The following is a 26,285-nucleotide window of genomic DNA, read 5'->3' on the forward strand; positions in this document are numbered from 1 at the left end:
GATCATTATTTCCCGAATAATTGATTCCCAAAGTCAAAAATGATTTTTTTGCTTTGATCCACGATAACAGCAACAAATCATCATACAGGGCTCCGGAACCGCTCAAATTGAAGGTAATTAAATTATCTAAAAAAGCATTATGGTGAAGTTACCAAAAAAAATTATTGAAGTTCATTGACTTTTTAAAGAGAAGCAAAAATTTGGAAAAAAAATTTTTCGTTGGTTTTCTTGTTATTACGCAAAAACCGCTCACGCTAAAAAATTTTAAACTCCAGATCCGAAAACTAGAAACTGAAAGCTTCAATTTTCTCTTTTTTTATTCTCTCTATGACTATTTCCCTCCATGTTACAGCTCTTTGAAAATCATCCGAAAATTTGGAATTTTTTTAATATCCCTTAATTTTCAATAAGAATCCTACACTCATAACTGAATCTATCTATATCTGAATCAAGCTTTTACCTGTAATCTACTGAAATATGACTTAAGTTTATGAAAACATTTATAAATTCTGAAATTGAATCATAATCCGTGAAATCTCAAATTTTCAAACAAGGAATTTTTTTAAAGACGAAGTTCCGGCTAATATCACATCCTTATTTCATTCTCCTCGGTGAAATTCCTGATGAAACCCCGACCTTTAACCTTACCCTCGCCAGTCCTCTGTCCAATTATATTCTAATATTAATAAAATAAAGTGGAATGTGTACGAAGGTACATGCTTTAAAAATTCCTTGAGGATGTTTATTTGGCCTTTTAAAAACTTCTGTAATTACAGAATTTATTATGTGACCTTTAGATAAGTGCTGCTGTATAAAAACCTATTTTTGATCTAGAAACTCCCATCCTCCGCTCTTGTTATACTGAAAAGGTCACTAATTAACTGGTATCGTGTTTTTAAGCTCGACACAGCTTATGTTACAAACTTCCTCGTAATAATGAAATGTTTATCCTAAAAACAACTAAAATACCAAAAGTGTACAACGGACAAAAATTAAGATAAAATTAAGTACTTACAACTGTACATAAGACATAGCAGTGATGCTTAAAGGAAATACCGTCGTGATCTTGGACGCGGTAATAACTACGAGAAAAGAAAAAAAGGCTGAATTAATAATTCAGAAAATAGCAGAAATAGACTAAACCTATAGTCACGCAGTGTGCCGTTCTATGCTCACAATACGCAATGCTAATGGCTGCCACAAAAACACGTACCATACACACGCACAAACGACGATAAAATGCACGTCTCTCAGCAAAAAAACTGGGATTATTGACCGGCACACTAGGCCGACAGGGCAGGCATTAGGGTGCCGCTAGATAAGTATCGAATAAATTGATCGATGCGAAGCTTCAAATCAGAGGCATGTATATAAACCTATATATTTTATGGTAAGTCACTGTTTCTCCTATCGACACTTTTAGTTTCTTTTGATAGATTACAAGCCAAATTTGTACAATTGTGTATTATTTTACTGATGTTCTGGTTTACGCATCACTAAAACTTTGCCTCATTTCTCGTAGAAAACAGCTTCATTATGCAGTTGATTAGGTACCTAAGTTAAAAAAAAATCCTGATCGATTTTAATGATAAAGACAGTTACTTGAAATTCTACCGATCCAATTCCGAGGCTTTTACAATCCACACTACTAGTGAAATCACCTGTGTTCTATTACCACGGCCACCATATGTAAATGTCAAAGCAAGTCGCTAGTACCGTACATTAAAAACCCGATAAAGTTGATTATCGCTCACTTGTTAAAACAACGTCTTTTAATTAAAACCTACTGATTTACTACTACCACTTACCTCGATAATTATCATAATATTTATTTTAATTGATATGCCCCACGAGAAGTCCCATCAAACGTGATTATTTAAAGAAGGAATTAAACAAGTGAGATCGTAGCTGGATTTTATCTGCTTCTGCCTCAGGCTAGCAGAAACACATGTATTTATGGAGGTATTCGCAAATGTAGCGTTGCTCCTTTATCTGCATTTCTTATAAATCCTTATAAAATTTAATCGAAAAGCTGTAAAATTAAACATTAAATTTGAAATCCTGCATCTCGATTAGAACCTATATTCACATGAACTTTTTTGTTCAAAATGAAGACCTCTATCCACTGTTGAAGTTAGTACGTTCAAAATGGGAACACCCAGTATATTTCATCCAAAAGTTAAATACGTACATAAATACAGGGTGTCCCAGAATAAGGTGTACAATAGGCATTTTGGATATGCCTCCACAACTCAGTTCAGTAGTAGATGTGAAATCGTACACTGTTGTTTTCGGAGTGCCCCAAAGATAATAGTCGCAAGGTGTGAGGTCTGGTGAGCGTACAGGCCGTTAACAGGAAATTATCCCCTCTACCGATCCACCGATAACGGAATCTTTGGTTCAGATACTGCCGAACATTTACAGTGAAATGTGGTGGAGCGCCATCATGCATAAACCACATGTTAGCTCTGAGTAATAACGGCACATCTTCCAATAACTCGCGTTTTGCAAAAATTTTAAATCAAATTCCCCATTCAGTCTATTGGATAGAATAATAGGGCCAATAATAATACTATCCTAAACAAGATCAAACTGAAATTACAGTCAACCTACAAAATCAGAGCCTACTAGCACTTTGTAAAGTATTGTAATAGGGTGGCAAGATAATGTATACATTTAAAAAATATTTTTTGTACCCAAACCGCTCATTTAATCGAAATTCTACAAGAGGCCCAAAAACTTCCAAATGGTATCATCCATCGATCCAAAACATGTTCCGCGATTTGCCGCCTCAATTACGGAACGATTCAGTTTAACTGTCCCAACTTTAAAAATTGGCACCACGGTGCTTCGCATTTAGTTGCTTTATCTTTGAATTTTTGATGATAATAATACATTTCTTCGTTTTTATTATAACCTCTATCTCTACTGATACTTCTGTATCTAAAATTTTGTCTATAGCCACTATAACTGGGACAAAAATTTCCGTTATTACTCCTATTGTTCATTATTTGCGTTTGTAATATATTAATCTGTTATTCCAATTCTAAATTTTTATTTGCAAGTGCGCCAAATGACTCTAAATTTACTTGTGAGCTCGTTTAGGTATACCTTTTAAAACTTGTGAAGTTAATGTATTGTCTACCCTTGAATTGTTATTGTTATTGTGATATGTTACTATCTTTGTATGTTTCCCAAATTTTCTCAGCTATATCTAAAATCTCATTAACTTTTCCTGATACTGTTATAGCTACTGAAATAGTTCTTGGTAATCGTCTTTTCCACAATTTTAATAGTAACTCTTGACTGACTACTGCTGATCCCCCTACTGTCGTTGACATATCTCTTAAAAAATCAGAGGGTTTCTCCTATTTCTGAACCTGATAATAGCACATCTAAACGCTGCTCCTCAGAGTTAGCCTATTAATTATTTTCTCCTTTAAATTTACATATAAATTATTATTTGGAGGGTTTTCAATAATATCAATGATATTTGACACTACTTCTAAAGGTGAATTAACTAAATCTACCTACTTTGAGTCCACGAATCTGTGATCTTCCGTTGTACACGTTATTTTGGGACACCCTGTATAATCAGTTAGTATTTGGGTTTGACTTTTAGCATTGTTGAGTTATATCAGTTAGGTGTTTGTTTATAGATAACTGAGACTGAAAATAATTACCGATGTTTTGAATATAATTTTCGAAAGGTCAGTAATTTTCTCGTTTCGTAGTTAAAAATAGCTGGTTATAGAATTTCTGGACTTATTTCCCCTTTATCGATTTAGACATTTTGAATGGATTTGTGAAGTATTTCTAATGTATCAATAATATGACATTACTATTTTCACCCAACGAGTAGATGAACACTGAAAATGCTTAAACAATTTCTGGAGTTACAGAATTTCTTCTGAAAAAAAAAGCTGTTCAAAATGACGGTTTATTGGTGAAGATGTTTTTACTGGAACCACAAACACTTCTCAACAATTCCATAACTGATATATTTTTCGTTCGCGTGAATAAGACTTCTTCCAGCCGCAATCTCGTAACCCGGAATCGGAATTTGCCCACAAGCCCGCTATTAATAACACCTTAATTAATAAACTAAAATTAGCTCCCGTATAAACACATCGATGAATATTAAAGGCGAGTGTCGAGATTGCGAAAACAAAAACATTTACCTATATATGCATAAGGGTGTTCCTTGTCCAAAACAAGAAGACTGTGACGTAGCCGTCGAGCGTTGGTGGAAAAATCCAGTGTGGGCACACAGACAGCGTCCGGCATAAGGTGCTACACTCGATATGTAATAATATCTGTTGTTATTATGTAAGTAATTCCGAAAAAGGTGATATTAGAATAAGTAATAATTACATTAGTGACGTTGGCGTTGAGATATACGTTTATTTATTGTTTTTCCCATTAGCATTGCATGTAATGGTACAGTCGGAAACCGAGACAAAGAATAAGTGTAATAATCGATACCTACGTGAAAGTAATTCATTGTATGATTCAGTAAAAACCGTTGACATCCATTTAGAATTTGTGCGCTATAATGCATACGTTGTTGGTGGTGAAAACTCGAAATATTTGGAATCATTTAATTTTCGTGACTGAAAACATTCATAGGTATTGAATTTTCGAAACAGAGAGAGCTGCACTAACCAAATTTGACAGGACATAGCTAATAACGAGCGTTCAAATAAAAACGTGGTCAAGTTGGTTCTGAAAATTTGGACGTAGGGCGTAGCGTATAGCAAATGAACTTAAACGCCATCTGTCAAAGCGCTATATCGCCGCTATCAACTTGAATATTTTCGTTTTAAAAAGCGTTTAAAATGGTGTTTTCTCAAGAACAAAAAGTGTTTCTCATAGAGTCCTACTTTAGAAATGGACGCAAGATTGATGGAATATGGAAGTATTCTATTGAGGAATGTTTCATAGAATTTCAAAATCAATTTCCCGGCGTTGTTGAGTACAAAATTTTTCAAAGTGCAGTTCAGCGTTGTGTTAATGTTTTTCGTGACACGGGCAGTGTAACAAGAAAAGAAGGAAGCGGCCGACCTAAAAAGCGGACTGAAGAATTAAAAGAAAATGTCCAACAAATAATGGAAAATGCGCCAAGAACTTCTGTACGTGTTTTATCACAAATGGTGGGAGTATCAGTCGGTACCTGCCACACAGTGTTAAAAAAAGATTTGCGTTTGTTCTCCTATCGTTTAACTTGTCAGCAAGAACTTCATGAAGTTGATTTTCCGCGACGGGCTGTATTTTGTGAATGGTTTTTAAACAATTACGGTGAACTTCATAATATCACCTTTTTTTCTGATGAAGCCTGGTTTCATTTAAGTGGTTACGTAAACTCACAGAATATGAGAATGTGGTCTTCTGAAAAACCAGATAACTTTTTTGTCGAGGGCCCTCTACACGCTCAAAAAATTGGAGTTTGGTGTGCTCTCAATCGAAGGAGGATTTATGGACCTATTTTTTTTAATGGTACTCTTACTGCGCAAAGGTATAGAGAAGAAATTATCGCTCCTTTAGTTAACCAGCTGGAAGAAAACGAAATTACAAACTTTTACTTTCAACAAGATAGCGCAAGGGCACATACGGCAGGCGAGACGATGAATATGTTGAGGGAAGTTTTCCAAAATCGACTAATAAGTCTCAATGCTGAACATGAATTTCCACCGAGGTCATGTGATATTACGCCGTGTGATTTCTTTTTGTGGCCTTACCTTAAAAACACTATTTTTGAACTGCCTATTCCTGATTTAAACCATCTGCAGGCTCGACTTATAGACAATATTCGTGAAATTAACAATACCCCGAGCATCTTAGAAAATGTCTTTAATTCTTTGAGGAACAGGTGTAAAAAGTGCTTGGAACAAGGAGGGGGACACTTTCAGCAGCTGTTTTAATTTATTGTTATAACAAGGAGGGGGACACTTTCTGCAGCTCCTTTGTTTGTTATTGTTATCACGATTATTCTTTAAAATAAAGTTATATAGTCATTAACGTTATTGAAACTGACAGCTGCTATACAGCTCGTTGAAAAATGAGGTTAAGTTGGTCGCTATAAGCTACTCCCTACGTCCAATGTGTCAGAGCCAACTTCGACCACGTTTTTATTTGAACGCTCGTTACAATGCGAAACATCGCCCTAATGTTAAAAATGTTGTCACCACCGCTCTTGGTGGTGAAAATTGGAAATATTTGGAATTATTCGGCTGAGCCGACGGATGAGACTCTTAAGAATAGATGCATATTATTTTACATGATCTGAGTGATGAAAATTTAAACTCATTGCTTGCAAAAAGCGTGGTCCCTCACAACAAGATGTTTTCTTAAAGAATAATCGTATCCTAACTGTTGTAAGGATATATAATTGTATACATGCAATAGAATCAATTTTAAAAAATCGTTAACATACACTTTGATTACTCAATTATTTGTTTCTTTCATCATTATTAATCTTACATCCAAATTATCCTAGTTCAAAGTCCTTCGGATACGAGATTTAGAGTATCTACCGAGATTGTGTAAGTCTCCAGTATAAAAATACCGATTAATTGAATATTTTCAGCAAAAATCCTCCAAAACAAAAACTATGCTCAACTTAAAAATTTTGCCTACTCTAAAGTTAAAAATTAAAAGTCTAAATTATTTATACCATTTTTGAATCGAATTCGCTTTAATCGAACATTTTACACACACACGCTTGCACTTCTCGACTTTTGCTTTGACCAAGAGTGTACACGATTTTAAACAACTATAATTCCACTCATTATTTACGGTATCTTGCAGCTAATTTTAATAATACGTGGCTAATGGTAATGACAAGACCGTAATACAAGTATATGCATACGTATGTCCCCATGGGATGCTAGGAAGTTGCAGTATGTTGTAATTAATGTTATCTTAACGCCACCTGGATTTAGAAAACACTTACCCAGTGATTAACAATGTGCATACATAATTTAAGCGTATTTATTCAATAATGGTTACACGGTAATTTTGCAACACTGTCTCGTGGACTGTAGTTGAAGTTGAATGAATATATTAAAATTACGTTTATGTCAATTTTTAATTCTTTATTTATATATGCAAACACGTAACGCATGGGAAACTTTTAGTGAGTGTAAAGGTGCATAAATTGAAGACAGAAGTAGTCCCCAGTAAGAGCCCTGATGCACACCTAACAGTAGAGATAGACACTCATGTTTTTATCCAGAATAAAAGATAATTATCTTGTTTCTAATGACCATTGCACAAATACCAAATTTCTAACCAAATGTCCACGAACTTTCTTATATATTGTGATTGAAAATTTAAGAATTTTTTTAGAGTTAATATGGATTAATTCAACATGGTGAAAGAAATGTACATATTGAACCAAATTTGCTGCACTCTTAGCAACATTAGTAGTAAAATACCAATGTGCATTACGTAGTCTTCATACGGTTGGAAAATGTACAACGGTTTTAAAACACAGTACCCAAAGATAAAAGAAACTAGTTGCTTGCAGGTAACAGGTTACTGAGAGCGTGCATAAATACTAGTATATGTAAATTATTTCTAGGAAGACCGAGGGTGTAGCCAAATAATCGAGTTCATTAGTTATCTTGAAAGTTTACAGAACACAAAGAAGAAGAAGTGTATTTTTCATACACCGGGAATTATTGGTATGACAAATTACTTCCGTTATAGCACTAATTAACAAAACCACACTGATACATCATATATAGACAGCTGTTGAAGACGGTGACAATGTAATCTATATTCACTCCCAGTTATAGACATTAGCGATTTCCTTAGACTTAGCTAAGAATCTTTAACCTGTCCTTGCTGTTCTCGGGCTAGGTTCTGTAGGGCCAGACCCGCTATCAGAACCTCTAGACTCGCTATTGGAGCCACCAGCCCCGTTTCGGTTCGTGCTGTTGGATACATCTGGATATATGGTCTTCCATTTAGGATTCCATCGAAAAAAAGTTGTGTTATACATCCTTGATGTCCAATTTATCATTGCATGCACTGAAAATCTTAATCCGTGCGGTTTAATTTTTTTAATGCGACCACTTTGTAGCTTGTATTATACAGAAAGAACCTTTGTAAATTTTCTGCTCACTCTGCAGATTTATATCAGATATTTTATTGCAATCTGGAAATTAGGGTCTGCCAAATTCAAAACGTCCTCATTAAGGCCAAAACGTCCATTTAACCGCGAATACCTCTGTCGTGACTCGGTTTTTATAAGTTAATTGCCACATATTTTCTGAATTCGGATCCACGACTAAGAAATTCTATAAACTTGTATTCCAACGACTGGTCTTGACATTGAAGATGCGGGCAGCAAATTGAGATTAGAATAACAGATAAATATGGGCCCAGTGCCAGCCCAAGAGAATCGTTTTTTTGGTTTGTTACAGGGTAGACATTTTTGTTCACTGAAATAAATGATCTCCACTAAAATTACCACAATAGCTGGAAAATAAGCTGGAAAATGATCATTTCGCGACTTTTTGTTTCGGCAAGCTGAATTTATCACTATAGATGCTAAATACATTAGTTTCCACAGTCATAAAAATGAGGGGAAGATTGTTTACAATCATTTACTCTCATTTCTTATCACTGTCTAATAATAACACACGAAATCTGGAATCGGTAAGTTGAATAGTTTACAAATTATAGCCTTATAAACAAATTAACTAATTATTAGTCTGGACTATCCCGAGGATCTTCCATAATCGCACTGATTTTTTTCATGGTAGATTTCATAATAATACATTGAAATCTATATATTTTTGCAACTAAGGCTAAAAAATAAAAAAAAATTCAGGTTGCAAATTTGAAATTAAAAAAAATATATATTTTGACGCTCGAGGGCTAGTTTGTTGTAGGTCTTTTGAAGACGAAAAAAAGTACTTTACTGTTTTCTCGTGGAAATAAATGGAAAAGAGTTATAAGCAAAAAACGTGAATTTACGTTTAACCAGCCTGTAAACAATCTTCCCCCCCATTTTTATGACTATGGAAACTAATATGTTATTGTACATAATATTTAGCATCTATAGTGATAAATTCAGCTTGCCGAAACAAAAAGTCGCGAAATGGTCATTTCGCAGCTTATTTTCCTGACCTATATCTGAATGCTGATGATAATGATGGTTCAGATACTATTCCAGTATTTTAATGCTTTCTAAAAGTGAATGGGAAACACTCTTCCTCAACCTTCTTGGACTTAGAAACATAGAGCTTCAATAACTGCGACCGCTGAATAATGCAACCAATGGGAATTATTGCAAATGACAGTTAATTCAACTACTGAATATCAAATCTACAAAATCCACTCTCCCTTGATGACTCGGTAATGCCCGGACGCTGATAACTTTATCACTATCCAAATCGATAAATCATACCGAGTACTCGACACGTCACATCCACTGTACGTATCGACGTCCGTATTTCAAGAGCCGAAGATTATCGGCCAAACAATTATGCAACACCATAATCCTTTACACGAAACGCTTTGATGTCCAATAAATAACAGCACGAAATGCGCAAATCACGGAAATCTATAATATCTTATGTAATTTCACCTGGTTTTACGTCAGAGAAAATATGTACATTATCTTTGGATGACGTACTTCCAAAAAGTGCCAGCGGTATTGAATGAACGAACGTATTTCAGAGGGAGATAAGGGACGCGATAGCAGTGACTGGGGGCCGCTGTTGCCAAATCGCACGAGAACCTTCTTTCATGAGAAGCTTGTAGTAAAATATTTGAATTCCGTGTAATACAGAAAAGGGTGTGAAGTTTGTTGGTACCTATTGGATCATCAATCATGCTCCACAACCTTGAAACTGTTAAAATGTGTTCCTGAAGTCTAAATGCTGTGTTAGTAACTTTTTTAAAGAATCTTCCTCTCTTACAGCGCATTGTGTATAATTTTTGATTCAACAGCTGAATTGGAAGGGACAATCGATAGACCGATTCGCGTTAATTCATGCAATCATACTACAATTTGCGACACCGGCATCTCAACATGCGCGCTGGGGGGAGGATGGGATCGGATCCGGCAGTCGGAAGAGAGCCTGAAAATGGAAAATAAGTCTACAACAGCGGCACCCCTTCCCCACGGCTCTGACGTCAATTCATTCATGGAAACCCTCCCCTACGGGTAATATGGCAACGCGACCCGATCTACCCCCACCACGTGTGCCCCCTGCCACCCTGCAATGTCGAGTTCAGGGTTCCGGCCGGGAAATTTCACGATCGTTCCTGGAAAGCTGAAGGCTTTATCGGAAAATGTACGAGGGGAGATCAACAAATCGGCGAACGGACAAGTAACGGGCAATGGTTGCTTTTCGTAAGAATCGTTATTTAAGAAGCTATATTAGGTTTTCGAACCAATTGAGAGTTAATTTATTATATCCGTTTTTGATTATTTTGCAGAGACTTTGCCTTCATAGGCATCACTTTGCTTCAAATTTCTGAACGATGCCAGATTCTTAGATGTTTCTTTTGCCTTGAAATGCATGAACCGAAGTACTATTTTCTAAATTAACTTATTTTGTATCTCTTATGAGTTACTAGATAAGGAAAACCTTCATAGGTTCACCCATCATGTTTAGTATCCCCCCATATTAGAATGAAAAAGGAAATTTATTACAAACAAGAAAAAAGACAGTACCTGGATCTGTGTTGAAGTTTCTTAAATAAAAAAAGCATAATATCTATAAAACCATAACTTCTTCTGTCATAATGGTAGTAAATCGTGAAAGCACCAAAAATGATCCAAAACTGCATGGTAGATCCAGAATAAAATATTACAAAAAGGATTCCTTCCAATAATTAGCTCTATCAACTACCATTAATTGTAAGACCAACTAAAAAAGGTTATCAGTAATGTCAGTATTTACACTGTCAAAATATCCTTCAAACGATATTCCAAAGCGGACAGTCTGTTTCAAAGCGTCTAATCTATTGAATTTGTCGATCATCAAAGTTAATGTCCCCCTTGAAACTATTAAAAATTATCTAATACTATTTAAGAAGTTATATTCTTTAGAGTAAACGAGGAATATGTAATGGCCTTTATTTTAACCGTGTCTAATATTTTACTACTTTATTTGCTGAGATGCTAAACATAAACTCATGCGAAAATTACAAATGTCAGGAGCAATAGGCAGTGTTTGCCGTACTACCTACAAAAATCCTTATTTAAATAGATTTTGCCTTCACATACTTTTCTCGCCAAAAAAGTCAACAAATAATGTCAGTTTTACTTCTTATGAACATGTGGGCAAGCAGTAAAGTAATTTTTCAAGGATACTTTTATTTTTGTTATATAGGAATTAAATTCCCAACATGTAAAAATTTAATGTGTACTACGATCCGAGTCAATTCCTCTGGGTGAAGAAGTGCCCCAAGGTTCTATTCTTGGCCCTCTTTCAATGTATGGCCCTCTATACATCAAATATTTTTTATTTATTTATTTATTTATTTATTTATTTATTTATTTATTTATTTATTAGCAATTGTAAAATTATGATGCATACAGGTGATACACAATTGTGGTAATGTTTTACCCTAGATGCAGCTGCTGTTGAATTGTTATTTATTATTCTAAAAATCATGTTGATCCCAATGCTACTAAAACCAAAGATCTTTTATTTGGTAACAACAGGACTATGTAACCAACTACACTTCTTGAGTCTCCTGATGAAGCAAGATCTAATTTCTGATGTTTCTCTTATATTTCACAACCAAAATATATAAGAGGGTTCGGTCTGCCCTTGCATATTATCAAAATTTGCTTATTGTTCGTCAATTGATTGAATAAGGAGAATCGTTTTCTTCTGCAATCAGCAACATTATTTCAAAGAAAAAACAACTGCAACCATTTATATCACGTAGAGTCAGTAAATTTATTTATTTTTTTTAATCTGATGATTACTAGTACGTTAACCTTTATCGAACAGAAAAGAAAACAGTTTTACATAAATAGACAGCCCGAAGGTGTTTTGGTTCCCTACTAACAGGCATTTTTTTTCGGATTGGAAACCAGCTACACTGCGTAAAGATCTGGAAAGGTGAATAATCCTGTGACGCTCGTGATTCGGCCGAGTATTTCGGCCGCTGTAGTAATCCGTTTGTTTGGGACGTTCGCCGATTATTTTGGGAATTACATAACGACGTACGGACGTCACAAGGAGCGCCTGGACCGGTGGTTAGCAAGACGCCTGACTCACGCCGTGTTAAACCTGCGCCAGCTGATGCGAGTGTATTTTCGACAGTGATGCTATCGCGCGCCCGTTATTTTTAAAAAGCGTTAACAGATGTTTTTTCAAAAATAGTACTTGTTATTATTTTGCCGGCCGATGCGTAGGATCTATTTTCGGGGCCGGTTTGGTCACTGCAAGCCGAGAATTCCATTGCCGATGCATTCGATATGTGGCCGATGCTAACGCTCGTCGGGTTGGGATACTGGAGGTGTCCTAGTGGACGCTGGACGTAAACAAATAAAATTACGACCAGACAAAGAGTTGAAAACAAAAGAAAATCTTGTATATCGGACTGAGAACTGAAGATACATTCTTCTGTCTCTTTATATTTGCTATAATTATTGAGTTGGCAAGATTTACAGGCCTTCTTGACAGTTGTAATGGCTGAATAATTTCCAGTCTAGTTGACACTAAAGATTTAAAAACTCGGAGTCCTGGAAAATTGGAAGGAAACTGACTGATGCTTCTGATACCAGAGCAACATTCTCTTCAATTTTTTCCAAAAGCTGGAATAGTCTAATGATTACTGTATAGTGGTTAAAACCTAGATACTAGATTTTAACAAAAGTTCAATGTTACAGAATTTTTTATATTTTTTCCGATATTTCAGGGGAAAAAACGGATTTTTTTTGAAATACAATTCTTCCTGAAATGTTGGAACTCTGGTTGTATCGTCGCCGGTTTCGTTTCGAAAGAGATATCGCTCTGTTCTTAATAAAAATCTGTTTCCTCTGAGGAAAAGAGTGATATGTCTCTAGAAACGTCAAAAAGTTTAAACCAATTCCGTGGCAACCAGTCCAAGCATAATTATTGAGCTGATTAATATTTAACAAGTATATTCTGCTTTAATCGACTATGTCAAGTGTAAAAGCAACGATATCTTTACGACGTATAAATTAGTTTACAATATATTATAATGAACACGCCATATGGTCAACAAAATTGAAGATAAGAAGACGAAGTATCGACCCTACCCAAAAATTTAGATGTCATATTGTTTTTAAGAAGCGTTGTGGTGCAAAATCCCTTTGTTTTAGGTACATTTTCTGCGAAATAATTGTGAAAGTACCGTCAATGATTACTTGGAGATAATTTTAATTGCAATAACGACTTTCGTGTACACAATATATTAGTTACTATTAAAAAAAAATTGATTTTCCAACGCTGAGCTTCTAAAGCTACTAATGAAGGACGCAAAACAATAACAACATTTACATGTGTTTACAAATTTTTCGATGCAACTGATGTTGTTTAAAAAATGCTTCGGTTAAAAATATATAAATGCCTACACAATATTTTGTATGTGCACACGCTGTGAACTATTCGTTGAGGAATATTTCGAAGTAAAAGAATCGTTCCCGTATTAATCCTTCCCAGACTTAACCGAGCGTCCAAAGCTAATTAAGAAGTGTCATCAGAAGTGTTCATAATCTCTGAACGCGCGGCCATCTGTTCGAAAACGCCCCGATAGCGGCGAAACGGCGGCTCGCAGGCCTCTCCTGACGGCACCAGCGAACCCCCGGGCAAAAAATACAACCTGTGGCGGCTCCCCCATTCAAATCGGGCACGTGCTACGCTCAAAACTCGCCACTGAACCCCCATTAAAACAACCACAATCCTGAAAAACACCGCACGCTCCCTATAGCATATTTAAGCGCCAGCGTTACGTCACCGCGACGTCACGACCTCGGCGTGGTGGGGGGCGGACCGTGGAGGGGCGATCACTCGGCCTCTCCGCTCGATTGGCCGGCCCCTCGCTGGCGACTTCCTAATATGGAACAGTGACTTCATTCATAAAACCAAACCGCTCGCTGCGCCGAGACTAGTTCCCGAGATCGAGCCGGCCGAGACAGTGCGTTCTTAGTCAAAGTCGATTTGGTATCGTTGTGCGCGATAGGCGCGCTTCCCCCCGTAGTGTGGCCCAGTGTCGAACCTGCCTGTGGTGGCGGAGAATCAACCAAACTGTGGCAAAATGATCATGGACACTTTAGACACGCTGCCTAATCAGCACCACCACCACCACCACCACCATCATCACCATCATTCCTCTGCGTACCTGCTGACGGAGAGCGCCGCGGCGGCGGCTGTCCACCACTTCAACGTCCTCAGCTTCGACACCTGCCTGTATAAGACGGGCTCCAGCTCGAACAGTGGTGGCAGCCCCATCCCCGCTTCGATTTGCACCCCCACGGACGATCCGGCACCCTCCGAGGCTCAGCCGGGCGACCTAAACACCCCCGTCACCACCTCCGGTGACATTCCGAGCTTTTTCGGACCTAGCACCGTGGTGGAACCACCCCCCATTACAGGTTAGTTCTTTTCTGACAGGAAAATAATACGCGGTAACAGGTGCAGAGCGTTGGCTCAGGTCTATATATACATCGACGCGCGGAGCTGTGTGCAAGCCGGAGTACGAAAATAGCTTTTCCGTCATTATGTTATGTCTATACTGGATCAATTATGACCGAGAAATGGGCGAATATAATGTTACACCAAGGTGCGAATCCGTATCAATTTCTCCAATAAATCCTAAATTGCTGCCACCAAACTTACATTAACTTAATTGGCGCTAATTTCTCGATAACGCCTATCAAAACACACATCCAAGGGTTTATGAATAGATTACTAGCAAAGAGATAAACTGCCATTCTCAATGATAACGCAAATACATTAATTAGGTGCCGCGACAAGTGCCAAATCATTGATTTCAATTTTTTGTTATCGCACCACATCTGAAATAATACCAAACCGCTAATTTATCTCCTCCAAAATCGTTTATTTTGTAGCGTATGCGAGGTGAAGTATCGATCAGTTCGACTTGTTCGCCTTTAAAATTTAATTTTCCCTTCAATCCGTCCATTTCGACCTAGTGTCAAGGTTGGCGTGTCGAACCTAATTGTTCCTGGTCGATTTTCAATTGTTTATATAGGCAACAAGTGTGCACATCTGGCGGATCTTGGTTCGCCATGAACGAACGGTAAAGTGTTCGGCGCCGGTGCCGGTGCCATGTCGAATTTCCACCCCGGATCAATACCGTGATAAACACCATTCAAGTTTAGACCATTCAAGAAAATTTTACTATGATATAACAAAGATGGCGGCGGCCATGTAATGTCAAGTACACGGCCTACTGGGGTGCCAATCGATGACAGTTGAACGTTCTCTTGTAGAGGCGTTTGATTTAAAATGTACGGATGGCGTTTTCCTAGAATTAAGCGGCGAATAAATTTTATAAAATCCGTATTCTAGTATCCCAATGACAGTACAGGAACTTGACGGATTTGAAAAAAAAAACATATAAATAGTCCATTTTCTCGCAAAAACTGTTATAAATAACCATGAGTTGGGAGATATCTGAAAATTTAACCGCAAATTATCATCACACTTGCTAAAATGATTCTGACCGCAAGTTATTAAAAGCAAAGTCATTGTGGGATTTGTAAATACCCTTAAGAATGTTTGGACAGCATCCAGAGAGCCTTTCACATTTTTTAGGTGCGCAGACTTGGGAAAACACGGTTTCGACGCAGAAGACTTTGATATTTTTAAGCAAACACTACTTAAGCTTAGTATAAGAAATAATATAATGCAAGATTGCATCTTTTATTGATCCTGATTGATATATATTATCAAATATGTCCAGGTACATGTAAAAATTATCTTTATAGTTGACGATAAATTAACAGTATATTTAATCTCCAACTAAAATTTAAATATTTTCGTGTTTATGTCACATTCATTAGATATGTTTATTATATCTGGTGATAATTTAATTCTAAGTATATTTGTTCATAAATATTAAACCAGAACAGGAATAAAAATAAAAGCTTTATATAAATCTCGTTACTCAAACTAGTCTCATCAACTTCAACAGAAAATAAAATCTGGGAAATCTACCTAGAAATATCAAATAACGAATTTCATTCATTCCGTATGTGCGCGCGCGATAAAAGTCTCAATGAAAAACCGACAATCAGCACTTGCTCAGCCGTTTCGAGAACGTGCTCCACCATCTAAACTAAAGCGATAACCGTAACGATAACACGGCAGTACATTCTTTCATTCTTTCCAGGTTCCTTAGACCCTGAAGAGCTATCCATCGAACAACAACAACAACAACACTCGAGCCCACACCACTCACCAACGAGCAGTCAAATCACGGAACGCGCCACACCTCAAGAATCCGCCCTATCTCCCAGCCTAAGAGAAGAAGAAAACACAAATCACAGCACACTAAGCATGTATCCTCACTCAAGCAACAACAACATGGCGAAACTGCAACACAGGAGCGTGTACACATCTGCGGGCAGCCCCAATCTAGCGGGAAACATCCAGATGCAGAACTCCAGTCCTCTGGGACTAGGCCAGAACATGGGGCATTCACCTTCAGCCGTGAACCAGTGGTTGTTGAGTAGCGGCGACAAACCCATGTACCCTTCCATGTTCGGGTTGCTCCAGGGTACGTCGCAGAGCCCGCAGCAGCAGTACCCGTCAGCCACCCCCAGTCCCGCCGGCACCCAATACGACGATAGATCGCAAGCCGAACAACTGATGCTGACGATGGACTGTACGACGAATCTAGCCCTGAAACAACCTCCGTCGTACCCCAGCTGTTCCGCGACAAGTACCACCTTGCAGTTGGACATGCAGCAGCAGCAGGACCTGGTGTACTCGAGGGTGGGCCAACCGCTGGTGGCCAGTACCGCAAAGTACCAGTGGGAGACACAGGAATACGGCTCCCCGCAGAACACCGGTGGCTTGGTGGTGCCGGGGCCATCGAGCCTGGTGCCCAAACAGGAACCGTTCAGTGCTACGTGTAGTGGTGACCTAGGACAGAGCTCGAGTGCTGCCTATGGCGTGCAACTGGCCGAGTACAACCCCTCGACGAGCAAAGGACACGAGATCCTCAGCCAGGTGTACCAACAGAGTCCCGTGCCGCTCAAGTTAGTACCGGTGAAACCGCGGAAATACCCGAACAGGCCGAGCAAGACGCCCGTGCACGAGAGACCGTACGCGTGCCCCGTGGAAAACTGTGATCGGCGGTTTTCTCGGTCCGACGAACTCACGAGACACATCAGGATACACACGGGACAGAAGCCCTTCCAGTGCAGGATATGCATGAGGAGTTTCTCCAGGTCGGACCACCTCACGACGCACATACGGACGCACACCGGCGAGAAGCCCTTCTCCTGCGACGTCTGCGGCAGGAAGTTCGCCAGAAGCGACGAGAAGAAGAGACACGCAAAGGTAAGACTCTTAAATATTTCGAGGGGATGGTATATTATTATTTTACATTTGGTACTACTTGCACTACTGCAGCAACGCGAGAAATTCATTTCAATGATAAACTGACTTATTCCTTGCAGGATTATTTGTCATAATTTGACGTGACCATAAAAAAATTCACTGTCAAGGACAAAAAATTAGACATTCCTGCGAGAGAGGGAATCGTATGTTATTATTTGACAACTGGGTACTACTTGCACTGTTACACCAAAACAATGAATTCGATTCAATAGCAAATTGATTAAACAGAATTACTTTTTATAATTCTTAACATAACCATATAAAAATCCAACATCTATTGTATTCGTACAAAAAGTCACTTTGTATAACGAGAATTATTTAACTGAATTTGTATTGGTTGTAGGGAAGCTTGCATTAATTCACTATCAATGAAAAAAAAATTGATCTGTTTGTACAGCAAAGTTTAAAGACTTGAAGGTAATGAAAATGATACACAATTAAAAACAGATTATTTTAAAATAAAATGTTAGTACCTTGATAATGTCTACAGTAGTTATCTTTTCTACCTTTTACTTGGTACAAACCAATGTCTCAGGAGAATTTGTAAATATTGATTGTTTCAATTTAGAAGTATCTACCAAACCTGGGGTTTGTATATTTTTACGTACTTAGAATTCTTTGATAATGTTTATAAAAAAAAAAACAATTGAATCTCTATAACATTCCAACAACTCTGCTTTTCTTATGGATACTCAATATATTTGTACATACATTTTCTTAGGTTTACAGGGGTATAAGGTTTTTCTCTAATAATAAAATGATTCTTATAAGAGAAACTTTATGTAGAATAAGGGGTTTTTTGAAGAAAAGTCTGGTTGGTGTCTCCAAAACGTAATATTATTGGTTCTTCCAAGAATTGCTACAATAAAATCGTAAGAAAATTTCCTACAACTTTGAGCCATATAATTTCTTTAAGTGCAAAAGCAAATGGGATCGAATGTTGCCTATACGCGATTAAAGAAGATAGAATTGGATTAGAATTTGATTTTGTGGGTTCACAAATAAGCTAAAATAATAATCTACCATTCCAGAACTTATTTTAATATCTATTGGCGATTCTTCTAACCCCCTGCAACTAAAATCACACCCTACACCTTCAGAACTGGGGGTAGAAGCGTCCGCTAATACCAATAAGCCGCCCCTTCTTCCGATCCTCATCGGCTCCCTCTGTTCCAGGTCCACCTGAAGCAGCGGATGAAAAAGGAGAACAAACTAGGCAACAACAACGCGCCGCAGTCCTCGTCGTCGGCGTCGTCCTCGGTACAGTCGTCGCAGGGCTCGCAGGGCCACCACCACCACCTGCACCCCCACCAGCAGGTCGCGCAGCACCTCCACCAGTCCCACACCGTGACGAGCGAGGAGGGTCTCAGCCTCCCCGTGGTCACCAGCACCCTGTGAGACTTGCCATCCACCGGGATAGAACCCGGTGAGTGCGTGCTGTTGATACGCGACGACTGTGATCTAGGCGTGCTAGACCTTGACCAGCCCAGGATAATCTTTCTTCAAATCGAATGAGATACACTGAAGATACCTGATTTATTGATCTCCAGAATTAGAGAGGCCTATCATATAGCGCCCCTATGTCTTAAGTCTGTGCCATTATCTGTGTCAAGAATATTATTATTTATGTAGAGGACGGTGATGAGGAGTGCGCTTGGACCTCGAGGACAAGTCCCAGGTGTCTTGATAGTTGAGAAGGCAAGTATAAATGAGTTTTTGACGCGGCGATCATTAATAACCGGACCAGATATACAGGGTGGACAAGAACCGATGGCTGGCCGCCATCGCAGGAAAAAGAAAGAGCAGATAAGAAATCGGAAGCTCTTTGACTTGAAATCCCATCTTGATGAGTTATTTTTCCAATTTCACGCATGTCTTTTTACATCGTACGAAAGTTCTTATTTTTCTCGACAACTTTTATTAAAAAACTTTTTCGATATCTCTTCCCGTTCAGAAGATAAAATGATTTGTATGAAGATGCGCAGTCGTTATATCAAGTCTATTACTGATTTTAACAGGCGTAGAAAACAAAATAATTCCAATGCTCATCATATTAATTTTGACGTCTCTACAAAGCGGTACTGCTAATTTCGTACCTTCCCGAACTTACCCCCCAAAAAAAACAGAATCATCTACTTTTTCGTGGTGTAATGATTTTTTTTTGCACGAAATGCTAATAATGGATATAAACATTGGAAGTATCTTATTTTTCACGGCAACTCTGATAAAATCAGTAACAGACTTGATCAAACCAGTACTTTCCTTGACTTATCATTTTTATCTTTTAAACGGGAAGAGATATCGAAAAACTTTTTTAACAAAAGTTGTTGGAAAAACTGAGAATTTTAATATAACGTAAAAAATTGTGAAATCGGGAAATTAGTCGATAACTTATATCACCATAAAAGTCCTAGCTTGAGATTTCCTATTTGCTCTTTCTGTTTTTCCTGTTATCACGGTAGTTGGCTATGAAAATATAATTATCTAGTAGGTCTGGTAAATTTTTGAACAAATGATGATATTAAATAGCGTAACTCTCTGTATATTATCCAAATCTGAGTCTATTCGGGAGATGTTAACGGTGTACATGTTGAAATGGACCACCCTGTATATGGCGAATTCGGATGAGACGGGCAATTTATCTTTAGATTGTAAAAATGCTAAGTGCCTTATTATACTATTAAGAAACCTGTGGCTTTCTTTTTTTCGAGGCGTCGCCGAAATAATTTATATCTATTTTCTTGGTAGATTTATGAACCCGAAGACTAAATATATGTCACGTTAAATGTTGTAAATACCCGACATGTCACCAGCGATGGTATTTTAAGCCAGTTAAAGCTGCCACAGACTGAATTCTGCGGTTCCGCCGCCCAAAAAGGTTGTTGTTAAAATTAAAGTCCTATTTTTGTATGTTTCAAAATAATTGTTGATCGTATGTATATTTTATTTTTAATAGTGTTCTGAACACAAACGTATAGTTTCTTTTTAACAATCTAGGATCAGTAACAAGAGCTTTAATTAATTTTTTAGGTTTAAAACTGTTTTTTAAACATCGTTGCCAAATAACACCTTTTAAACCGTTTTTTAATACATTCCGTACTATTTTTTTTATTAATGATCACTTATATACTTTATATTTATTTCATTAGCTATTAGGAACACAGTCAATATTAGATGCAATCAATAGTGATCAGGATCTAAAATGCACACTGCGACATGCTGTTTGGATAAAAAAAAAAAGTTTGGATAATATCGAGTTTGCCTTAAGAAGTGTCTTTTCTATAGTAGGATTTTAAAAATATTGTCCGAGGCCATGCTGTTAAAAATATAGTTACCATATACTCTAATGACGATCAGACAGGCGTTCACTACTTCTCTCGTAACTTCAAAAGCTCTGTGGACTCGAATGTCGAACGCTAATTATCTACTTTCCCTCGCTGAAAACAAAAACATCGCTCAAGTCACTTCAGGACAGTGGAGTGCATATGTCTGAGTCGTTGTTAAACTGTACACACACACACACATACACAGACGAGTAGTTAGAAGAGGTACGAATATATAAAGATGACAAAATGATTATCTGTTGTCCCGTGGTGCTGTCCACATTAAAAAAAGCAAACAATATTTAGGCCTAAATAATTTCGTTCAAGTATTTTGTAAATTAACGACGGATCTTGTATAATGTGTACATAAAAGAAATAATTTAAATAACATTATTAAGTTTGTAAATATTATAAATATTTAATTATTATTATTAAAAATGAATTGTTAAAATGTCGGCTGTTGTATTGAATAACTGTTGTTTAAGAAAGCTCACTTATGAATAATAATTCTTCCTTCATTTTTGCACATACCTATCCAGTTAGGTCTCTATTTTTATATCCTAAAATATTAGATGTTTCCTAAAATGTACCTACCTAAATTATGTGGGATAAACGGACTGGCAGGCGTAAAGCCCCTCTCACGTGCGTTCTGATCAAACGAAACAGAGGCAGAAATTCTGCAAAGAGGCCTTTAATTTGGCGGTCCGTTTCCGACAAAACCGTTAAATTTTTCGTCAATCATGAGGCTGTTAATTAATCATCTTATTGTTAATGTGATATTTGAATACCTAGGTGGATATTTGAAATTACCTTTTCTGTCTCATCGAGATTATTCGAATCTATTTATTTCTACATGTTGATTGTCAAAAAAAAAGTTCAGTTATCAAGTGAATAACGCAATTTATTGATGTATATTCATGGTTGTGTCAGCTATTATTAAATCTTCTCACTGAATCAGGAAAATAAACTGCTGATGATAAATAGTCAATCGTTTTATTGCGCATTCACTCAAACCCACTACCTCCCCCCTCCCCCCATACAGGGTAATTAAAAACCACGAAGTAATAGAATTATCTCCGCATAAAACCAAAAATGCTCAACAAATTGCTACGCCATATGCTCAATGTACTTACTTACAAATACTTCACAATCTAAGTGCTGATACTGAATAACATTAAATATAATAATATAAAAACAATAATATAACTGAAGAGCTGGTCAAAATTCATCTCGTTCCCGACTTGAGCATTTTGCAGTAGTTTAAAAAATTCACAATTATTCTATTTACTACACTCAAACTAGTGATTAGCAGCAAATGAACTGAAAGGTAAGTATTCCTTAAATTACTTTTTTTATAAGTAATTTAATAAATATTCAACTTTTTACTCAATTGTAAATATATTAATAGTCCAACCAAGTTACACTTGGAGAAAAAAAAATTGTTGATTTTTATAAGTAGAAAAAAGTAAAAGGGCTTATAATAAACCTAAAACAAATAAATGCGTGAGGAGGGGTGGCGGAGGGTTAATTCGGGTGTTGAAAAGTTGTGAAAAATTGTATCATTGGGATTTCTGACGAAAGTCAAACAAAAAAGCATCCAATACAAAAGCTGTAGATCATGCAAAATCTACAACTTTTGTAGAGGTCAATTTTTAAGATCACCTCAAAATTTCCGAGAAAAATGCGAAAAACAGGTTTTTATTTCTCATTTCCGCAAAAATAATTTAATTTTGGCGAAACTTGGTGAGTCTGTCTACCTTTCTGTGTCTTAAATAACTACAAATTTTTTTAGATAAAAAAATCAATAAGTTTCTGAGATATTCATTTTATCCGGTCTGAAACACTTTTTTCCAAAGAAAAATTGTACTTAGAAAAATCATCGTACAGAGTCCTGCCGGTGATATTTTTTTTCGTGTTGACATACTTTTTGGTAAAATCTGTAATCACAGTTCAAAAACATGCTCAAAAATGCAAAAATAAAATAAAAAATGACGCAACAATGAATTTTTCAGTAATTATTGTTGAAAATTTGTTTAAATTTAAAAAATTCAAAAACTGATTACACCATTTAATTCTACGGAAAAAGTACAAAAAAAACTGTCTCATTGTTTGATCTAAAACTTTATTTTTGTACAGTACTGCTATAAACATAAGTCGAATAGTGAATAAATAAAATAAATAATTTCTTATTTTTTTTTTAATTTTGATGAATGATTTTTCTTTGAAAACAAAGTGTTTCAGACCGGAAAAAGTGAATATCTCGGAAACTTCTTGATTTTTTTATCTAAAATAATTTGTGGATATTTAAGACACAGAGAGGTATACATACTTTCACCAAGTTTCGTCAAAATTAAATTATTTTTGCGGAAATGAGAAATAAAAAACGAAATATCAGAAAAAAACATGTTTTTCACATTTTTCTCGAAATTTATGAGGTTATTTTAAAAAGTTACCTCTACAAAAGTTGTAGATTTTTGCATGATCTACAACTTTTGAATAGAATACTTTTCTGTTTGACGTAAATTTTCGCCAGAAATCCCAATGTTACAATTTTTTACAACTTTTTAACCCCCGCCTCCCTTACTCACACATTTTTTTTTTTTTTCGTTTATTATAAGTCCCTTTTCGAACTTTTGTATATCAAGTTGGAGATTTTGATACATTTTTTCTCGGAAATGTTGAGTTCAGAACCCATGTCAAGGTTTTTCTGTTTATTTCAATCGTCTGTTAAAATTAAGGCAGTCAAACTTTTAACACCCTGTATATTAACGGAGGAAGAGGATGCTTCAAACTTTCCAGTAAAAAATTTGCGAATATGACCCATTTTCTTTATTTTGGGGAGCTAGAATATCATTTTTGGAGCTGATACTCCCAAGCGACACAACATTGATACAATATTGGCATTCCAGTATTACTTATCTTTTACAAAGTATGAACTGTTCTTCAGAAGTCAAGGCCACCGAAACAGTAGCCACAATACCCAAAAACTTTCATCCCAACCACAACAATGACTTATGTGGGGAAGTACTGGCGTACTATTATTTCATAGACCAGTTTAGCGGGTGTTTCGTTTTGTTTACAAACCTAATTCGTTTCTTAATCACGAGCAGGAAATTCCTTTTCCCGTTGATTTCTGTGCGGTTAACGACGTTGTTTCTAGTACCTATACAAATAACTTAACGCGTTACAATCCCGTTTAAAATTCTAGCATACGCATGTCATATATTTTTTTTTACTGTCGACAATTTGCAGTTATTATCCACTTTGTATAATTGCGTTCATTTCACGGTTTAAGTCTACGAGATACTTGTCGAAATAAAAGGAGTTTTAAAGTATACAGCGGACTGTTCAACAATGCATCATGCGCGAAATGTCACAATAAATATATTATTGTGTCCTCGGTTGTTTTGTATCGTATTTATCTACGGTATGTGGTTTGGACCCATCTCATTGAGCATTTAAACATGATATTCGTCACGGTTGATTCCACCTGGCTATATGGGTCTCTGCTTACGGCACTTTCTTATAAAGAAGCCTTTTCGACTCGGAATGTGAAAATATTTTCTGATGACTCGACCAATTCCCTGCTAAAAGTATCGTCGAATTGATTTATTTGTAGCATTACTTCAATTTAGTCAGATATTTTGTCCCGCTTAAAAGGAAAAATCATACCGAGTCTTTAAACCTCAAAAAATAATTTTTGAAAAAATTGAGCATATTTATTTTTATTTCTGATTTCAGCTACTGCTATGTTTGGCAGAAAACGAACAGGTTTTAGGGTAAAAAATGTCTTATAAACGCCTATACATTTATATTGCATTAGATTAGTTTTTGTAGCTCTGATTGCGACATATGTGAAGACGCGGTAAGTACTGGGCGCGGTATCATCCTAACCATGAACAATTTTGTGCAAAATGAATACGGATACTGTATCCCAAAATAATGAAACAAAATTCATATTCTTTAACTAATTCAGATTTTAAAAAAATCACTAAAACAGGTCAATTAATAAAGAGAAATTGTAACTTTTCTGCAATATTTTCTATTTTTTTAGCCTGTAACATTGACAGACTGTTGTCTGTAGCCTGTTTGACAGACCTGTAACATTGCCGACATTTTTTTAATATGACCCTCTATATTTTATAATATAGATAGTCCTTCTGAAGACGAATTTAGCGATATGATTGTGTGTTTTTTTGACTTGCTACCATAATATGTTATGTATTAATGTAGACCAATAAATATTCTATTCTATTCTATAAGATTATTCGTACTTTTGTTGTCACAGTTGTCAAAAAAATGTAAAACATTGTCTTTTACGTCGTACTACTACGACTATTTCAAACAATCATAGTCTCTTCTGTACTTTAAAAAACGTACCTACTCTTTATTAGGTAATCTTTTTCTACATACTTTAAAGCTTTCTTTTCTAAAAAACATATGGATAAACACATAAAATTCACCAGAGTACCTTAGGTGTAACGTGAATGGTTTTAGTTCCAATTCATTTGTTGTTAAATTATTTTGAAAAATGGTTGCCTCTTTAAGCGAAAAACAAAGAATTGAAATTTTAATTATGATTGGATGCGGATAAAATCCGTAGTCAACAGGAGGTATATGACTTATTTCATCATAAGTTTCCAGACCAGAGAATTAGTCGAGCTGCAATAAGTAAATTATCCAAAAAGTGAAGAAACTGGATCAAAAAGGCGAAGAACGGTAAGCAAAAATGATCGTAAAAATGTGATGCTCGCCGTTAATGAAAATCCTCACTCATCAATTAGATCTATCTCAGCCAACTTCAACTTGTCGAAGTCCTCAATTCACAGAGCTCTGAAGTCTCAACATTGGCATCCTTACAAAGTTAACGTCTTTCAAGAACTATGGACAGATGACACAGACAGAAGATTACAGTTTTACGAGGAAATTAGAAAATTTGAAAGACAACACAACTTAAAAAAAATCACATAAGTTTCACTAACGAAGCAACTTTTTGCTTAAACAACCTTATACCTTTAGAAGGGCTATAGCTTATGTATTTATTTATTTAAGTTACACCACTGACAGTTAAAACCAAATAATAGGCGGGAGAAATAACTAATAAAAATAGATGCATTAGCAAAATCAGATTACTAAAGCACAAGAGTAAAAAAACAGTTAACTATAACCTAACTTTATAAAACAAGTATTTCACCATGTTTTCTCCAACTTCTTTACATTGAACAGCAAGTAATGTATAAACGTCACCTTTCTCATTTCATCACGTATTAATACATAGTCAGTCAAGATCGCTATCTTCGAAAAATCAAAAGAACAAGCAAATGAAAGATATGCACAGCTCCTAATGTCATGGTTTCATGTAGAGTGA

General features: G+C 36.4%; 1 protein-coding gene across 2 annotated transcripts in view; it reads left to right on the forward strand.

The window, feature by feature from the left end:
• LOC108917246 (early growth response protein 1-B) overlaps positions 1–21,900 on the forward strand; it is a 33,092-nt gene extending 11,192 nt beyond the window's left edge. The window contains exons 3-5 of one of the 2 annotated variants that reach the window (XM_018723752.2): positions 14,213–14,596; positions 16,360–17,534; positions 18,771–21,900. In XM_018723752.2, the coding sequence (XP_018579268.2) occupies positions 14,213–14,596; positions 16,360–17,534; positions 18,771–18,992 (1,781 nt within the window). In that variant the 3' untranslated portion in view covers positions 18,993–21,900. The remainder of the gene's footprint in view (positions 1–14,212; positions 14,597–16,359; positions 17,535–18,770) is intronic. The other variant, XM_023455656.1, reaches the window with a different exon arrangement.
• Positions 21,901–26,285: the final 4,385 nt, after the last annotated feature.

This window comes from Anoplophora glabripennis, unplaced genomic scaffold, assembly GCF_000390285.2.
Source record: "Anoplophora glabripennis isolate ALB-LARVAE unplaced genomic scaffold, Agla_2.0 scaffold41, whole genome shotgun sequence".
NCBI lineage: Eukaryota > Metazoa > Arthropoda > Insecta > Coleoptera > Cerambycidae > Anoplophora > Anoplophora glabripennis.